The 18,149-nt window shown below is 37.2% G+C and overlaps 3 protein-coding genes across 6 annotated transcripts; 2 read left to right on the top strand and 1 right to left on the bottom strand.

Annotated features, from left to right (window-relative positions):
• Positions 1-1,388: 1,388 nt before the first annotated feature.
• On the bottom strand, positions 1,389-7,033 carry LOC145902449 (protein NLRC5-like). 4 transcript variants are annotated; one of them, XM_082990419.1, is made up of 10 exons: positions 6,889-7,033; positions 6,541-6,639; positions 6,273-6,311; positions 4,513-5,823; positions 4,353-4,448; positions 3,066-3,260; positions 2,578-2,649; positions 1,984-2,216; positions 1,631-1,798; positions 1,389-1,549 (listed from the first exon to the last, which is right to left on the bottom strand). In XM_082990419.1, exons 1-10 carry the CDS (start codon positions 6,947-6,949, stop codon positions 1,475-1,477), a joined length of 2,349 nt encoding a protein of 782 aa, XP_082846545.1. In that variant the 5' UTR covers positions 6,950-7,033; the 3' UTR covers positions 1,389-1,474. The 4 variants fall into 4 exon arrangements, with proteins under 4 accessions (XP_082846545.1, XP_082846546.1, XP_082846547.1 ...); XM_082990420.1 differs by having other exon boundaries at positions 4,353-4,445; XM_082990421.1 differs by lacking the exon at positions 3,066-3,260.
• Positions 7,034-13,837: 6,804 nt separating this feature from the next.
• On the top strand, positions 13,838-15,281 carry LOC145903096 (uncharacterized). The gene is made up of 3 exons (XM_082991176.1): positions 13,838-13,914; positions 14,794-14,981; positions 15,120-15,281. The coding sequence occupies exons 1-3, from the start codon at positions 13,908-13,910 to the stop codon at positions 15,279-15,281; spliced, it is 357 nt and encodes a 118-aa protein (XP_082847302.1). The 5' UTR covers positions 13,838-13,907.
• A 648-nt stretch (positions 15,282-15,929) lies between these two features.
• LOC145903095 (uncharacterized) lies at positions 15,930-17,802 on the top strand. Its single transcript, XM_082991175.1, has 5 exons — positions 15,930-16,073; positions 16,262-16,319; positions 16,467-16,647; positions 17,249-17,439; positions 17,719-17,802. Exons 2-5 carry the CDS (start codon positions 16,275-16,277, stop codon positions 17,800-17,802), a joined length of 501 nt encoding a protein of 166 aa, XP_082847301.1. The 5' UTR covers positions 15,930-16,073; positions 16,262-16,274.
• The last annotated feature ends 347 nt before the right edge of the window (positions 17,803-18,149 follow it).

The following is an 18,149-nucleotide window of genomic DNA, read 5'->3' as shown; positions in this document are numbered from 1 at the left end:
TGCTCGCATAGGCACCAAATTTTATGTCACATGATTTATGAATTATTTGCAAAACCTAATTTTTCGACTGCATTGAGGAATTATTCTTGATTTTTAATTGACAGCGAAACAACTTCCACGCAAACCTTTTTTACGGGGATGTGGGTTTTTAAGCAATTGTTGCTTTCTGTGTTTTGCGCAATGGATATTGAAGGTAATTGCGTACAACCTTCTCTAGAGACGTTTCTACTATGTTTTTTTATCTCGTTGTAACCAAACGTGGTGTTTCTGATGATCGTACAATAATTCCACTTTTGTGTTTGTGTAGAAAAATTCTGTCCTTTTCTCATCTTGCAATCTTTGGTTACTAACAAAGTACCAGAATCACAAGGAAATTAAGATAAAAGCACTGGTTGGTTAAACAAAACTTTGCTGTGTACTATCCGAAGCTGTTGAATTGGAAACTACCCTTTATCTAATAATATTTTGAGCGATTCGCACGTTAATATTTGTTTGGCGAAGTTCTGGTAAAAATACCCATTTCTCAATTAATGCCAAGAGCAATCGAGCGTTTTAGGTTCTATACATTTACCCACATTCGGACAGTTTTGCTTTTTTGCCAGAAGAATTGCTGGTGTTTGGTAACACATGAAGGCTGACTACAAAATTGCTCAATTGTAAAACAAAGACGTTACAGCTGATTCAAGGTAATGTACGGTTAGGATTGGTAAATGACTGAATGTTTTGTGGCGGAAAAAAACAGCTCTGTGGGGGGGCTGGTATAACAGTTCGAATACCAAGAGACAATGTGCAGAAAAGTGTTTGAAGGCTAATACAAAAAACTCTGAGATTCTCAGCAAAAAAACGACTAACGTATTTTGCTCTTATTTTCCAAATAAAATGGCAATTCTGTTTTCCGCAATAATCGCCCTTATTTTTTAATGCTTCAGTTTAGAACCTTGCAGGTTTCCGTATCTGATCGTGCACAATATAGAAATGCACGGCAACACATCAGTAACTTGCAACGCAATTGGAAACCCGAGAAATGAAGCAGTCAGACATCATGTAAAATAGCGCAGATTTCCAGACCCACAATTTCCGACCAAATGTCTTTGCACAAATGACAAATTAATATCACCTACAGCTCGTTGTTCAAATTCTAAACAATTTTAAAATGAATATTTATAAATTATTAAACCTCTGAATCAGATAGGTGTAAATTTTCTATATTTAAACTGCAAAAAAACATTGCGCACATAAAATTTTGTCAGAAATCTGCTACAAAATTATATCTCATTCCTTAATTCGGTTATTATTTCTATTTTTGTTATAATACCTCTAGTGACACTGTTAAAGTTTATGTGTTGCTAAGTGACGCTTGGGAAAAAATGTCAGAGTTTTTGTTTTTTGTTAAAAATCATTTATTTCTGAAATCACGAAAACAAAACACAAATAATTCAGGAACAGGAAATAGTTTTCGTGTTGAGATTCTGCTTCAATCCGAATCACTGGAATCTGGATCGGATGAGGGGAGGGACTGTTGACCTTCATCCAAACCATAAACCATCGGCTGAAAAAAGTCACAAAAAGTTTTAATTTTATGAAATTCCACAAATAAATGTTTTTATACAAATATAAATTAAATCCTCACAGGGTTTTCCATATTAGCAAGTGCTTCCTTCACCATCTGAATCGACTCCGGATCCATTTTGCACCCAAGCAGACCCACCCCCCCCCCAACCTTCGGTAAAATCTCACAAATTTTTTTCCCGTCGTCTTTTCCGCGAAACTCGTTTCCATCCAGGGCGAGAAATTCCAACTATTTAAAATAAAAACATTGTTTGTTGGAAATATTTCTACACTATCTGAACCAGGAAGAAGCAACATTTTATCCCAAAACTAAAACGATTCCGTGTTTTTTCTTTAAACAAATAAGTTTTGCAAAAAATGTCAGGGATTTAAAACAGAATCTTGGTTACAAAATAAATAAAAACACAAACAAACCTTTGGTTTCATTATTTTTATTGCTTCACAAATAATCGTTAAATCTTCGGAGTTCAGGTCGCAATAATTCAGCCACAGCTGCAAATCATTTCTTGTAACTTTTGGTAAAAATTCCTCCAAAACCTGAACGATTGAGTGAAGTCGGGTTGTGGGAAAATCCAATATCTGAGGACAAAAACCGGCGAGATTTTCTTGGTGGCATTTTTGGATTTCCTTCAAATCCAGAAAAAAATCTGAAACAAAACAGAAGCAAGTTTATGAAAAAAGCAGATATCTGGTTTCCAGTTTTAATAAAATCATTTAAAACTAAAACTTACTTTATTCTTGCACAGAATTCCCCACGTTTAAGTCGGATTTAATCAACACAAGAACCAACAAATATAAAACGTTTAAATTAACAGAAAATACATAAATTACACGACAGAAATAAACGCGTCTTTCCTCCACAACATTTAATCACAACTAAAAAAAACTGCATTGAGTGTTCGGTTCAAACAATGACTGTGTGACGTAACAAACCCACCCATTGTTCGTTATTAAATGTTGTGTTTACAAACACGCATTAAACTGTTGGCATTCATATCATTTACTCACTCAGTAGATCGTATTTCGTGGGTTGAGATTGGAGATATCTTGAAAGCGCATCCAATAATTTCGCACGTTTGTCTGGAAAACAAGAAACAACAACATTGGCAATGAAACTGTTGACATGTATTTGGTTGGACGAATTGTTTCTACTCGTATGTTTTGCGCAAACACATTTATTATCTGTAGGAGCTAAAGGTTATTTAATGCAGTAAAGCAGAGGACATCAATAAATGAATCAAGTATACGCATGTTACATGTCTAACGCAGTAGTATCAGTAACGAGTGCCTTGGCAAAGACAATACCATGTTATAGTTTACTGGGGATGGGTATAAGTGCCCAACCTGTATTTAGAGTTGGTGGTTAAATAATCATTGTCATGGCCGAAGGCTGTTTATTAAATGCAAATAAAATGTGTGACGCTGTTACAAGATTACAATGACTGAAAAAAGCGTTATCACGAAATCCAGTTTGATCAGCATTCATGGAAGCTTACGGTGCTGTTGCTGGTTGGGTTCCTCTCGCTTCTTCGGTCGTGTCTGTCGCTTCGACGTCGTCGCGATTCCGGCATTCTGCTTCTGTGACGTAGACTTGCGGGGCAGCGGCTTCTGTGACGACGTCGCCCGTCGCGTGACGAGGACCTCGTGCGCCCTCGTGCGGTAGCCAACGCGACTGCGTCGATTCTTCTCTCCTAAGAGAAAAATAATAAAAAAACACGAAACAATGAAATAACCCAAAAACAAACGACATTTATATAAGTCTTTCGCGTGTGTGTAAGGCAAAGACAATACCATGTTATAGTTTACTGGGGATGGGCATAAGTGCCCAACCTGTATTTATAGTTGCGTGTTTGTAAGGGGTGTACCACACAAAATCCTAGCCGACAAGATGGGAGGACAGGTTGAAAATGTACCGGTACTAGTCCGCGGCCCTATAGTTGGGACTCCTGAGGTAAAACAAAAAATCTCTGCATGTCTAACCGTAGTGCAGTAAAATTGAACACATACACCATTGGTACAGCTATGCTTGGTCACTTAACATTCAAATTTGTGGATGCAATGTTTTAACATGGCTAAGAACCTGAAAACTTTAAATTACCTGAAACTTTAAAACATGACATGTGTTTCAAATGCACACCTGTGGCTACAAATAAAAATTTTAACACAATTTGACCCAGGATACAGGAGCTATGTTGACAAAGTTTTCATTTTGGGGCAAAAGCAGGAGCTTCAAATTTTCAAATCAATGCATGTCACTAAATATGTGTAACTTTTTTTTGCAAATATACTGTTCATCCCTGTTTAATTTCTGTAACATGTGAACATTCACTTAATGTGATTGATAAATCACTGTTTTCAAAAAATGTTCACAAATGTTACACAAATAGAAAGCTTGTAATATATGTGCAAAAAAAAGCCATAATATTGCAAAGCTGCAGACAGGGTGTGTACACGCACTGTTTCGACCTGTAAGGTCTCATCAGTGCAGCTGTTGTGTGGCACTATGCTAGCTTTCACACTAGCAGGCACACTAGTCTCCACTTTGTGGTACCTTTCGGTCAACGTCGATCTGCAGGGTACCCTATACTAGGTACCGAACAACAGAGACGACGAACCACTGTGGAGCGCACTATGGCCAAACGGAACTGCTTGGTAACCGATAGTGCAAAAGGCATATATATTACATTGGTGTTTTATGCCTTTTGCACTATCGGTTACCAAGCAGTTCAAATAGTAAACCAGGTAATATGTGTTGCAGTTGCAGGTTTACATAGCAAAGATACCTTTTTCCAGGATCATGGAATCTGTCTCAGAGCAAGCAAGATCACCGTCACATCCAGACTCCAAATTTCCTTCAGCAGGATAACTTCCTGATACTACTTGCAAAAACAACAATTAGGAAAATTAGAAAGATATTGTAAAAATAATTAATGCAATGCTTACGACGTTTCTGTCCAAGCAAAAGGCCACATACAAATCGCCGCACCATGGCCCAGTGTGAAACTTTCACTACCTCATCGACGATTTGGTTGAATTCTTCAACAGGCATAAAAAAGGAAATGTAAAAGGCGCAAATAAATTCTTGTAACATTTGATGTGAAAAGAAAAAGAAAGTTTGGGAACCATCAAAAACTTTACGATGTGAGAACCAAGAGTGTTTTACAAGCTTAATTATCACATCCTGAACATTAATATGCTCTAGGCCCACTGCAGAAAGGTCTACATGGCTAAACACAACAGTGTGGCGAGTCATTCCATTGTAGGCCATTTTGCCAAGGGCTTTTATAACAAAGTTTATGCTCTTGCCCTTTGCATATTCGGATACATTGAATTGTTGCAATACTGCATCAAATAGGTTGGTAACTGTGTTAAAACTGTCTGGGCCACCAAACAAACAGGCATACAAGACAAATTGTAAAAGCAATGGATTGTGACAAAAACTAAGCATTTGTGGAGATTCAGTTTCAAGTTTTTCAAACAGTTCACTTGCTTTTTCTTCAGCATAGAAATAAAACAGCTTTTTCATGTCTTCTGTAGCAAGGTCGTGGACATAAATGGTAGATTTTGGACGGAGTCCCACAGGAATGGCAAGCAGGGAATGAGGACGTGATGTAAAGATTAATGTTGCTTTACTGAAGAGGGTTTTGCTGCACAGACTAGCAACAAGCTGTTGAACTGTAAACAGAGTTTTGTAATCTGTATTAATTTGCTTTAAATTTTCCAGTGACCATGTTGCCTGATCCAGTCCATCAAATACTAAAATGCACTTTTCTTGGTTTTGCTTCATCCATGTGAATGCAGCATCAAGGACAGTTTGCTTGGTATCAGGAAACTGCCTGTCCAGTAGGAGCTCTTGAAGTGTAAGTTTGTCATCACCATAGTCTATATTCATGAAGGTTAGGTGTAACATCAAATACCCCTTTTTGATGTGTTTCAGCAGTTTCTTGGATAACGATGTTTTTCCTGACCCCGGCGGTCCCGCAAATGCGATAAACTGGGGACCTTTATGAATTTTAGTAAGCAATCCCTCAAATGTTGTGGGTTCGCCTTTAACTTGATTTACACTGTCCCTCATTGTTGATGGCACAAACTCCTCTGCTTTCTTGGGATCAATACCCTTGTAAAAGTCAAGTTTTTCCAGTTTTGGATTAACATCTGGGATTCCATCTTCTCTCAAACCAGGAAGAGACATGATAGTCTTTAGTACATTATGTCGACTTTTAATGATTTCGATGGCTTCTTGCTGCACTTTTTCTGAAATCAAAAAACACAAGTCATCAGAAATTTCTCCCAAAACTATTTCAATTCAGGTTCATCATTATTCATAGTTACGCTATTGCAGTGTATTGTTCTGTTTACCTTACATTTCTGCATTTGATTGAATGAAGGTGCACAGTTTTAACGAACAAAGAAACTAAATTGGGAAAAAAATTGTTTAAAGCCCCACTTTGATTTTCCTTGTGACCCATCGCTTCGATAGGCTGAGATATTACGGTAGATGGTGATTCACTGTGTTAAAATTACCGTTCCATCACCAATACCTCTAAAGTAGGGGTTGGCATCCCTTTAAATCAAAGTTTACAAATTATGTCAAAATTCGAATGACATAGTGTGCAAACATATAGGCTATGTGCACCATAATATTTTGACATTTCAATAATATGATTGTGTTCTTGTTGCAGAAATAGATCACAATATTTTACCTTCATTTTGTTCATCATCTTCTTTTGTGCTTGGTGTACCTAAATTTTCAGTAAATTGAATAATGTTAGCATAAAATCAGCTCAAATTAAACTTTGCCCATGAACCGATATAACTTCATATTATATATATCAATTGGCACTTGAATAAATTTTCTGGTTAATCTACATAAGTAAAAAACTAACATAACTAGAAAGCTCAAGACCCTGTTTAAAAAAGAATATTTTCAAATTGTCTTACCCTGCAGTAATTTGCAATACCCTTGGTTACCTTGACTGTAGTAGTTTTTGGTTATGTTGACATCACCTTGAACTCCAACAACGCTGTCGGGCATGCTTGCCCCCTGTGCTGATACTTGCTGCGATGGACCTCGAAAAATTAAAACTTTGTTACCTAGCCTAATAATGTTCATCAGCATACAGGGTGAAGTACAGGAAATTTCATATTTCAATGGTTTCTGATCATAGCAATGATGTGAAAAAAATACTTTCAAAGTTTGGAAAACAGCTCTTTTTATTGCTGCCAGCATTCTGAATTTAAGTGTGTTACATGGTTGTAATAAATCAACCAAACAACGTTAAATGTGTTTTTTAGATATGAAATCAAAACCCATCCTACCTGGTATCTGTGGCTTAATTTGAGAATCATTCTGACATTTTGTGTCAGACGTTCTTTTCATCTTGCTATCTCTGTTGATACTTGCTGGTTTTAAGCTTCTCTCGGAAAGACAATCACAATTTAACCAAAAGTACGAAACAATTCAGCTGTCAACAAAATCACATTATTGTAAAAGTTTAGTTAAACAATGTCTATATAAATCCTAATGCTGTACAGATTAGGTCAACAAGGTCATGGACACACTTTTGCCAAACAAATTAACATGTTAGGATCTTTACATAGGGTATGTCACAGATTAGGTTAATGTGTCTTAAGTAAGAAAGATGCTGCAGCAAAATGACTATTCATCGTTGTATGTTGTGTTCTCCCCAAAATAGTACAGTAATGTCCAAATTAAATTATTTTTTGCAAGACATCAAAAACACTACTTTTAGTTGAAGCATTTTTGTAATTTAATGGCAACTGTTAAAAGTTTTCAATTGCTTGGTTAGAATAAAACTAGGAGTTAAAAGATGGACACACACCAAGCCTTACACTACCACCTCTGACAAACAAACCGATACATTTGCAAGTAAATTCACTATCATAATTTGTGAAATATTGGTTAGTGATCAGCAAGTAACTGACAACTACTGTTTAGTCTTATGGGTCAAGATGAACATAAACCTTTGACCTTCTTTGTGACGCCTTAATCTGAATTGATGCTGTTGTGTTGCGCAGACAACCCATCATTCCGCTGTGCGATTTGCTGGAATTTTAAGTGACTCACTGTATGAAAATTATCGTCACATGAGTTAATAACCTCTGAGCTAAGGGTAGGCAACTCATTAAACGCAGCGTGCCGGTTTACAAATTACGTCAAAATTTTAAAGACCCATGTGCAAACATATGTGCGCCCACCAAACTTTGACTGATAAAGTCAGCAACAGCAATCGCCTCATTTTATGCAATTTCTATTGGGTAAATACAATACAAAACGATCCAACATCTTATCCCATGCCTGACTTGTTCGCATGTCTGGGTTTGCCAACTATTGCTATGGTTAAGGTTCTATCGGTTGTCATGTCATTATCGTTGTGAAATATCCGCTTCGTATTGTTTATGCTTACTCGTGAAAAATCACACTAATTTCATTATTTCGGGGCCTGGTATTTTCTATGGTCGTGTGGAAAACACTGGGCGTTGGTCGGTTTGCAGTAGATCTGAGGGCATGGTGAACTCTACTGTATCTCAAATTTTTCACGGAAATGAACGAATGATGTAGGAAAATTATATTTAGTGAAGAAAATTGCATTTGTTAAATGATATTTATTTGAGCGTTGTGCACTGGTAGCCTGTAGGCCATACCTAGGTTTGCATTTTAATATCGGCAAGTACAAAAACAGGTGAGCATTTCAAGCAACTAGCATGATTAAACGACTAACGTTATTGTTTTTTAGACAAAGTAAAAAAGGTAAAAATGACTATGTCGTTTTTTATGCGGACGTCAAAAGAAAACAAGATCATAAATTCCCTGTCAAGGTACTCGGGAAATCATATGTAAACTGTATGTGGTCCTTTAGCCGAATACGTTGGACGCTCTTGCTTTAACTGCACGCTACGTTATTCTCTTTTTTGCGTTAATAGCATCACACAAGAGAAAAACATTTCATGTGTTGTGATCACTGGACCCAAGGCTTTTTTCCTGTCAGAAAGCAATTTGTTTTTCTTAAATCAGATGTTGGACACCCAGGACCTAGTAGCCAAAAATTAGAATTTTTTCTGACCTGTACACTTTTACCAGATTAAAAGAAAATTTGAAAATGTTCACTGATATTCTGCACAAAAAATACCCTTCTGGAATTACTTTTTTTGCAACAAGTATTTGTTCACAGTTTACCAAAGTTAAAGTACACTTTTTACCATCTGGGCTAGTTTGCGATCTCAATTATCGTTGCGCAGACGACTGATGACGCTAACTATAGGTGGCGCTAATGAGCAAATATAAAAAAATTCCACCAAACAACAAAAGAAATTAAGTATTGTAACAATGCTGGTTGAATTTTTAAATGCTGATTGCTGATATTATTCCAAATTAATGAAATTGTTTTTAGAAAGGATTTTCCAATAGCTTTAATTATACTTTGTCGACTGCGCACTAAGTTTGCTGAACTTCAGGCTCATAACATTTTTCCTATATTGAGACTGGCGTCATGATACGACTTAGCTTTGTTGTACAACATAAAAAACGATGTTTACCCCTGGTTTTTGTTAAGATTGGTGTTGAGCCGACTACATACACTTTAAACTCTATTGATTGGTATTGATCTTCATATCAGAATATAATGTAGGCCTACACTACTTTCCAGAGGAGTAATTTTCAGTACAGTCATGTTTGTTTCTGCAATGACCTGTCTACACACATTCGCTTGTTAGACATATTTTCTCGTATATTGCCCGACTTTTTCACATAAAAGCGAAGCTGAATTCGCTGGAACTTTTGACGTCACAGCTGACAAACAAACCTTATGTACACGAGGACAGATTACTTTTTGATTCATTCATCGTTATCAAGTGTGGCGAAAATGATACAAGGCACTAATGCTTTAATGTTGTTTTTATTGTTTATTTAAAGGCACTAATGTTTTTCTTTTTGCTTTCTTTGATTATCTGTGTTGTTTATTTAAAGCAGTCTTTATTACGTTTGCGCACAACACATCGCACAATTCTTTTGTTTTATTTGGATTTATTTCCGAATCCTGTAACGCTCCATTGGTTTACGTGCAAGTCGTTGATTGGTTGATTGGCTGGTGCAAGAAGTGCCTCGTGAATGACCCATAAGGTGTGCGTCGCGCTATACAGTGGTTTTCATTGTGGCGAAGTGAGTATTTTGTTGACGCCCATTTAGTGAAACCAGTGTGAGGTATTTTGGCCTAAATGTTCGTTATTGCAGGTTCCGGGCCATTTTTGAATTAGGGAGACAGGGTTAGGGTAATGATCTTATTTGAGTCTCTAGGGTTGTATTTGGTAAGGGGTCGCCGCTTAAATTCCACGAGGCTCAATTCCCGCCCTGTCGAAATAATTCCGTAATAACTTGGCGAGGAGCCAGGACCTTGTCACCACACCCACTGGTTTCGCTAGCAAGACTCAAGTGTAGTGCCTTTTTTTAGGGAAAGGAGTTGTGCGTGGAAACTGATTCCGGGGAAAAGATCGTACTTAAAGTAGTTTTCCCTCTAAGTTTAAGACAAGAGGTTATTGTTGCACTACAAGAAGACGCACTCGGAGGTGGGCATCTAGGAATCGTGAAGACCCTCTCGAAAGTCGCCGAAAGTTACCATTGGTACAGGTGGCGTGAAGCAGTAGAACAGTTTTGTCGGGGTTGTATCGAGTGCCATATTAAAAAAACGCACAACGGCCACAGGCAGCATTTGTCCGCTCGACGGTAAATAGCCCGATACAGCGTGTTAAGGTTGATGTGGTTGGGCTTCTACCACTCACGCGATCAGGATATCAGTCTGGGCATTCCCACCCCACACGCTTTTGACAGGGCCACCACTACCACTTCTTGTGTAGATTTGCTTGGGGAAAATGTCGAAAAAGGGAACGAGATGTCATACGAAGCCGAAATCCATCGTTTACGCGATTTTTTGGAACAACGAAGGAAATGATGTGAAAAGTCTCCGACTCCAGCACTAGCGGATGACAAGTTAATACGATCGGCGACAACACGGGACACCACATTCAGTCGGTGATTGCATTCTTATCACGAAACCAGCAGTCCTGGTGGGAAAATGCAAAAGCTACAGCGACCTTATCGCGTTGTCAAAGTGGCCTCGACCCCGTCAACTATATCATCGAGGAAGCGGCTGGTAAAAAGCAAATGGTTCACTTCCATCGAATGAATCCCACAACCGATACCTTTCCTGAAGCCGAAAGTGTGCAAACGAATCAGAAAGATGAAGTCGAGAGCGTCGGCCTACCTGCATGTGGCCAGCACGTTTATGTTCCAAAAAGTAAAAACTTGCAAACCGTGCCAGCGGCCTGCTGATTGGACGACACGTTGGATATTGACCGACCCAGTTGGCCTGTGCGGGAACGCAGGCAAACCGAGATTTGTCCAGCGACAGAAACATAGCCCTAGCGGAAACAGTTTTGGGGTTGTGAGAATGTGACGAATATGCCAAACGGCACTAATGCTAGGTTTTTGAAGAATCGGAATCTCCATTCACAAATATTTCATGTGGATGTTATGTCACAGCTTTAATTCTTTGTAACAACTGAGCTACTAGTAAAACTTAATCACTCACCCTACTTTAACCTTCCAAACACATACAAATAACAAACCAAACATGACGCATGAAGTTAGTCGAATTACTATCCATAAATAAATAGAAACACTTTTGTTTAATCTCACACTTAACCCTGAAGTGCAGCTAACCTCTGTTGGTTGAAACGATTCTTGTATTAAAACAACAGCACTGTATGGTCCAAATACAGCCGGCAGTCATAAGCACGCGAACTTTCCAAGGCGCAACGAATAATATGACTTTCAAATCCGACGAACAATTTTCATGTTTACAGACGTTGTTTTTTGAGCGTTTGTTAGAGCAATAGTTTTGTTATCTCAAACATGCAGCAGCTGTTTTCTTTATTTCGAAAGACCTTTTGCTGGCAACCTCGCGCCGCTTTTATCTCCAATTTTTAGGATGTTGAGACATTGTCTAGAAAACGATTTCACGGCCATTGAACGCAAAAAGCTGAGTATATGCGCGCAGTTATGACTGACTTCAGATGGAATGCAGCTATTCAACATTGGGAACCGTGTAAACAATATGAACCGACTCCGATTGACCATCACGATACAACGAACTACTCGACTTAGGAAGTAAACGACCTGCGCAACGCAAACAACGTTGTACGCCCAAGTTGAATGATAACAACCTATAGGGATTGGAAAGGCTGGTCGTCCTTTTGCGTAATTGAGAAAATAGTGGGATAACGTGCGATGGACTTGATCTGCTCGGTCGCCAAGAAGCTGTACTATCTGCTATCGATAACTGGGGCCGTAGCTCATGTTTCGCGACCATGATAGCTAAGCACGTTCAGATCTGTAATAGCGGACACCAAATGGCGAATATTAGAACACCAACCATCACACGCTACTCCGCAACTCGAAAAGTGCAGCAAGGAAGTAAAAGCAAATCTTACACAGAGCACGAGTGTCATTGCCCGAGCTATAGAAACACAAACTAGATTATCTCCATATTATACCGGAAATCAAAATGATTTCACCACTTCCTGGCCTCGTATTTTCTAGGGCCGTGTGGAAAACATGTGGCTTCCTAAGCGTTGTTCGGTTTACAGTAGTTCTAAGTGCATGATGAGCTCTGCTGTGAATTATATGTTTTGCAGAATAAACGAATGCAGGAAAATATACGTTTATTCTGAAAACAAATCCTTAAATGCGTTCATTAATGGTTTACTTTCACACATTGGGTACTGGTAGCTTGTAAGCCCCATATAGGTTTGCGTCGTAACATCAGCATGTCACACTAACTTGTGTTCCGTAATGTTAGCATCTAATTTTTACATATAATGTACGTGACAAAACAGGTGAGTATTTCTAGCAAGTAGCATAAATAAACGACTTACACTACTCCTTTTGAACAAAGTCAAAAAAGGTAAAACATGACTATGTCCGTTATGCTAACGTTTTAAGAAAACAAAATCATAAATTAATTGTTAAGTGTTTCGTGAAATCATATGCAAACTGTATGTGTTCCTTCTGCCGAAAAGGTTGAACTAGCTTGCTTTAACTGCACGCCACGCTATTCTCTTCGTTACGTTAATAGCATCACACAAGAGAAAAACTTTACGTGTGATGTGATCAGTAAAGTGTGACGTTTTTGGCGCACTGTAACTTTCGTACTTCCTACAGTTTAACGAAAAGAATGTGATCGCTCTTTTGCCCCAAATAAACGGATTTGATCTGTTATTGGGGCAGTATATCCTTTTTGTTGTGTCGATTCATGCTTTGTAAATACAAAAATTCAACATCGTGTTATAGTTTACGTTAGCGATAACAATATTGTCATCAGTATTAAACCGCATTTTGAATCTAACTTACATTACGTTGACATACGTGCCCTTTTGAAGTAGGCAATACCAAACATGCACATAAAAGCTATCTGTTGCTTTTTAATAATCAAACTTATATTTTTAACTACAACTGCCGACATTTGACAACAAAACTAAGAAGTGCATCAACTGTTTGATTAGTTTTTCCATTAGCGACAACAGCTGAGTTTCGTGAAATATCACGAGCATCAATCCCACACATCAGCAACCCGATTTGACAAACAATTTTGTTTCTGCTTCTGGACAACCAAAGCCTAAAGTTTCTGCTTAATCTTACGCTAAACATTTTCAGCTACATTTCCAAGAATATTTGTTATAAATCTATGGCTAACTATAGCAAAGGAACCAATAAACAAGTTGCTTCACAGCAAACTTGAAAGATAGCACAAATTCAGTTCCTCATTTTACTGAATCAATGGCGACGAGTTGAAAGGTCAGGGTTCCGCTCTACCGAAGATTTTTTTTAGCGAATAACGTAAAGTGTTTTTTTAGCGAGTAACGTAAACGACTTACAATAACCTTGCGTCGTAACAAGTATATTATCAGCACAGCAAGCAGCAACGCACCTCGATCACGCATAGGAAAAACTTTGGAAGGAGAAGTGCTGGAAGCATACAAACGCAGTCAAGCGTGAGACTTTTTTCACACAACAAAGGAGAAAGCAAGTTATGTATTAATTTAAAGGAAAGCACATAAGGAAAGACAGACTTGTTTCTATATGAGATAATTTTAATAAAACTTTTTTACAAATCGCACTCATAGATGTCACATGAAAAATAATTATCAGTGAAAATGATTTATTCTTACGTACGGGGAAACACCAAACGGTGTTCGTGGATTAAGATTTTAACTTGATTGAAGTTATGGGAAGCAAAGATTAAAAATGGAATACATATAAGGACATGCTTCGTAAGTATTTTTGAAACTTTTTCTTGTGTTTTGACGTATATAAAATATTTGTGGTTTTTGGCAAAAAAAATTGGTGACATTGGATAAAATGCACGACCCAAGCTTTTTTCCCGGTGTTTCTAAAATGCACAATGTCGCTAATGTCGCTAATGCCGCTAATGCCGCTGATGCCGCTAATGTCACATTGGCTCCTTCAGCTATATTAGCGGGCATTAGCTTACATAAGCGGGCATTAGCTACATAAGCTGGCATTAGCTACATAAGCGGGCATTAGCGGCATTAGCGACATTAGCGGCATTAGCTACATAAGCGGGCATTAGCTACATTAGCTACATAAGCGGGCATTAGCGGCATTAGCGACATTAGCGGCATTAGCTACATAAGCGGGCATTAGCTACATAAGCGGGCATTAGCTACATAAAGCGGGCATTAGCGGCATTAGCGACATTAGCGGCATTAGCTACATAAGCGGGCATTAGCTACATAAGCGGGCATTAGCTACATAAAGCGGGCATTAGCGGCATTAGCGACATTAGCGGCATTAGCTACATAAGCGGGCATTAGCGCCATTGTGCATTTTAGAAACACCCCTTTTTTCCTGTCATAGAGGAATCTGTTTTTCTGAAATCAGGCGTTAGACACCCAGGACCTAGTAGTCATCAATTAGAATTTCTCCTGACCCATACACTTTTACCAGATAGAAAGAAAATTTGAAATTGTTTACTAATATTCCGCAAAAAAAATACTAAATGCATTAACATACGAGATGTGTTTGCTATTCTGCACTTCACTCTCACTACAAAAGTCATGCATAAAATTATTTAATCTGTTTTCACCAGTTAAAATGTTTTTATAAAATAGTTATGTGTTTATTTGTAGTGCGACAGTTGGTCCATCATCAGGATAATCCAAACAGACATTTGTGGACTCCTCATTATGCTCAGGCAGCATTCGATCATGCCGGTGATGCATTTGTTAATGTGGGATTTTTTGGAACAGATGAAATGTCAAAGGAAGTTTTCTTTCTTGTGTATTTGGAGTACATGAAGCAGACAAGAGATCTAACAGTAAGTCAAAAAGGTAAAGCAGGGTACTTTGTGACAAATGACACAAAAAAAACAAGGTGACTAGTGATGTTGTTGAACATCAAATATTCATGTGAAAAAAAAGTTCATGAGGGCTTTATTGTTTTTTGTGTTTAACAGGCACCAACCAATGCAATCTTCCAGCGATACAAGCAGCACTGTTATGCAAAAAACTTTCCCATCCAACAACTTGATAGAATAACTGGTCTCTGTTTGCAGGAAACCCCATTTTGTCGTTCAATAGAGGATGATCAGCTTGTAAGTAGAAGTAGTAAACTTTGAATTTGCATTTAGAAGTATAAGTTTTTTGACTTTGTTAATTTTTGTTGCATTGATTTGCAAAAATAAATAATGTATTTACAGAAGATGCATATTTTAAAGATTTTTTTATGTTTTTTTTTATACAACTTATTACATTTTTTTTAATGTCTTGAAAAAATATGTTGAAACTAGACCTTGGTTCACAAAAACATTATAATATCAAATTATCTTCATAATTTCACACTTCCATTTATATTACTGATTTTGTGGTCAGATAATATGTAACTTGTGTCGACAATTCCTGAATAAAACTTTTAAGTCAATCTTTCAAACAGCTCTTTCAAAGATGTTTTATTATTAGCCGAAAATTATATTTTGCCCTGATAAGGGCATCATCAGTTTCTGCAAAGAGTAAAAACAAAAGTAACGTAAAATAACCAAGTACAAGCGAAGGTCTGTTCATTGCTTTTGTGTCCAAAATGTCCACATTTATGTTTTTAATTTTCCAGTAAATATTTTATGCCTTGAAGTCAGTTATATTGATTTTGTATTATTCTAAACTTCTTACTCACAACAAGTAAATATGCCTTAAGTGTTTATGTGCACGATAACAAGTTTAAACATAAAGAATGTAAATAACCATCTATTTTATTTTTCAACCAGCTTTGTTGTTTTTCAATGCTATCTCTGGAGTTGAATCAAAGAACATTTAGTTTAAACAAATGTATTTTGCAATGTGCTGGTGCCATGGCCTCCACTATTGTTATCAATGTACTAGAGGAGATTACAGAATCGGATTTGTCCCACTTGAAGGTTTGAAAAAGTTTGTATGTTTAAAACATTCCACAGAATAAAAATTACAACTGGATTAATATATTGGTATATGACTTAATATTTATCCTTTAGTATTAAACTCATAATCTATATCATCTATATATCAAATCTATAATTTATCATAACCACTTGTGCATATTTTTTGTATCTGTTCTGTTTATTCTCAGGTGTTTGTGGATTATGCAAAGAAAAATTCGATGGTATGGATTCACTTCTATATTGCAGGTATAATTAACTTGAATATTTAAAACACATTGTATGTTATGTGATATGTACGATACATTCAATGGTATTTGAAACAAAATTATTTGTAATTCACAAGTTTTCTGGTTGCATTGTAATAAATCACTTATAAATGTTTCTTTTTGCAAGGAATTGGTTTTTGTCATCCATGAATACAAAGGCCCCAAATATGGACAAAATAATGACTATCTCAAAACAGTTTTCACAAAATATTCCACCTCAGAATATTCCTTTGATCCACTTTCTGTAGCATTTGATAGCTGTATGTGCTACACTCTGCCTTCAGTCAAAGATGTTACACACTCAAAAGGTTGGTTCTGTGGTGTATATTTATATGTAAATATAAGCCATAATATTGGAAAGCTGCAGACAGGGTGTGTACACGCACTGTTTCGACCTGTAAGGTGAGATCCGTTTGGCCATGGTGTTTTTTTCACATATATTGCATTGGTGTTTTTGCCTATAGCACTATCGGTTACCAAGCAGATCCGTTTGGCCATAGTGCGCTCCACAGTGGTTCGTCGTCTCTATTGTTCGGTACTCAGTATCGGGTACCAAACAGATCGACGTTCACCGAAAGGTACCACAAAGTGGAAATTAGTGTGCCCGCTAGTGTAAAAGCTAGCACAGTGCCACTGTCAACAGCTACACTGATGAGACCTTACTGGTCAAAACAGTGTGTGTACACACCCTGTCTGCAGCTTTCCAATATTTCTATGTTCTGATCCAAAATAAATTTTTCATTATGCATGTATTTGCATTGTACACGTCCTGTTCTAAATGTTGTTCCACTATTTTTGTGCATTAACTTGCACTGAAATTTAATAAAAAGATTCAAAATATGTAAAACTATAGTTATAAATGGTATCATTTGCTTACAAATTGCATATTTGTAATTTGTGGTTTTGAAGATCTTCCTGTTGACTACATGAAGGTGGTCTGCCAGTTTGGTTACAAACACGTTTGTCCCGAGAACAGAAGAAAAAGCTTCGCACACTGGACAATGTCAGAAAGAAATGGAAAACAAACTTTTAGACGGATCGAGCGATACATGAAATCCATGAACGACGTTAACTATGATCTGGGAAGGCTTTATTTGGAGGTTGGTTTTCAATTGTTGTGTGGTAGTATGTGATCCTCTGTATTAATTGTACATTTCTTGATGCATATATTCTTTGGTTTAGTTTTTGCAATTTTTAATACATTTACTGCATGATTAGTTAATGTTTCTGTCTTAATCACGCAACTTACCTCTTTTCACTTCTGTTTGGATCCTGTTTTGATTTTTCTCCATTTCTGACATTATAAAGATTCCACCTCATAACTGATCCTATTCCAACTTTTGGTCGCTTAAGTACATTTACAACTGGTTTTGACGCAGGACACAGCCCGACATGAGTATTTACGTGCCATTGAGCTTCAAATTGAAGACTACATCAAAAGCATAACAGAAGTGTGTGTGTAAAGTTATTCTTTTACCTGTATTTAAGACATTTCATAATGGTCATTGTAAGATTGGCTTCAAAATGTTTGCCTAAAATGTGAAAAGAAATGTTGGAAAACTTGCAGTATTTTCTCTTTTCCTGTGCATTATTGTATGTGGTCTTACATCATAACTAATGCTGTAGGGTATCAGGACCATGTCAGTTGACACATCATATGAAAACATTACCTCAAATGCTCAGGATTTTATCTTTAAAAAGTACGAAGATTTTATAAAAATACAAGACTTCAGACACCTTGGTTGGCATCAAAGTGGTATCAGTGCATTGGGAACATAAACAAACAGTTACAAGATAATGTTTGAGGATG

Source organism: Ascidia mentula, chromosome 5 (assembly GCF_947561715.1).
Source record: "Ascidia mentula chromosome 5, kaAscMent1.1, whole genome shotgun sequence".
Lineage (NCBI taxonomy): Eukaryota > Metazoa > Chordata > Ascidiacea > Phlebobranchia > Ascidiidae > Ascidia > Ascidia mentula.
This window is presented reverse-complemented; position numbering and strand designations above follow the sequence as displayed.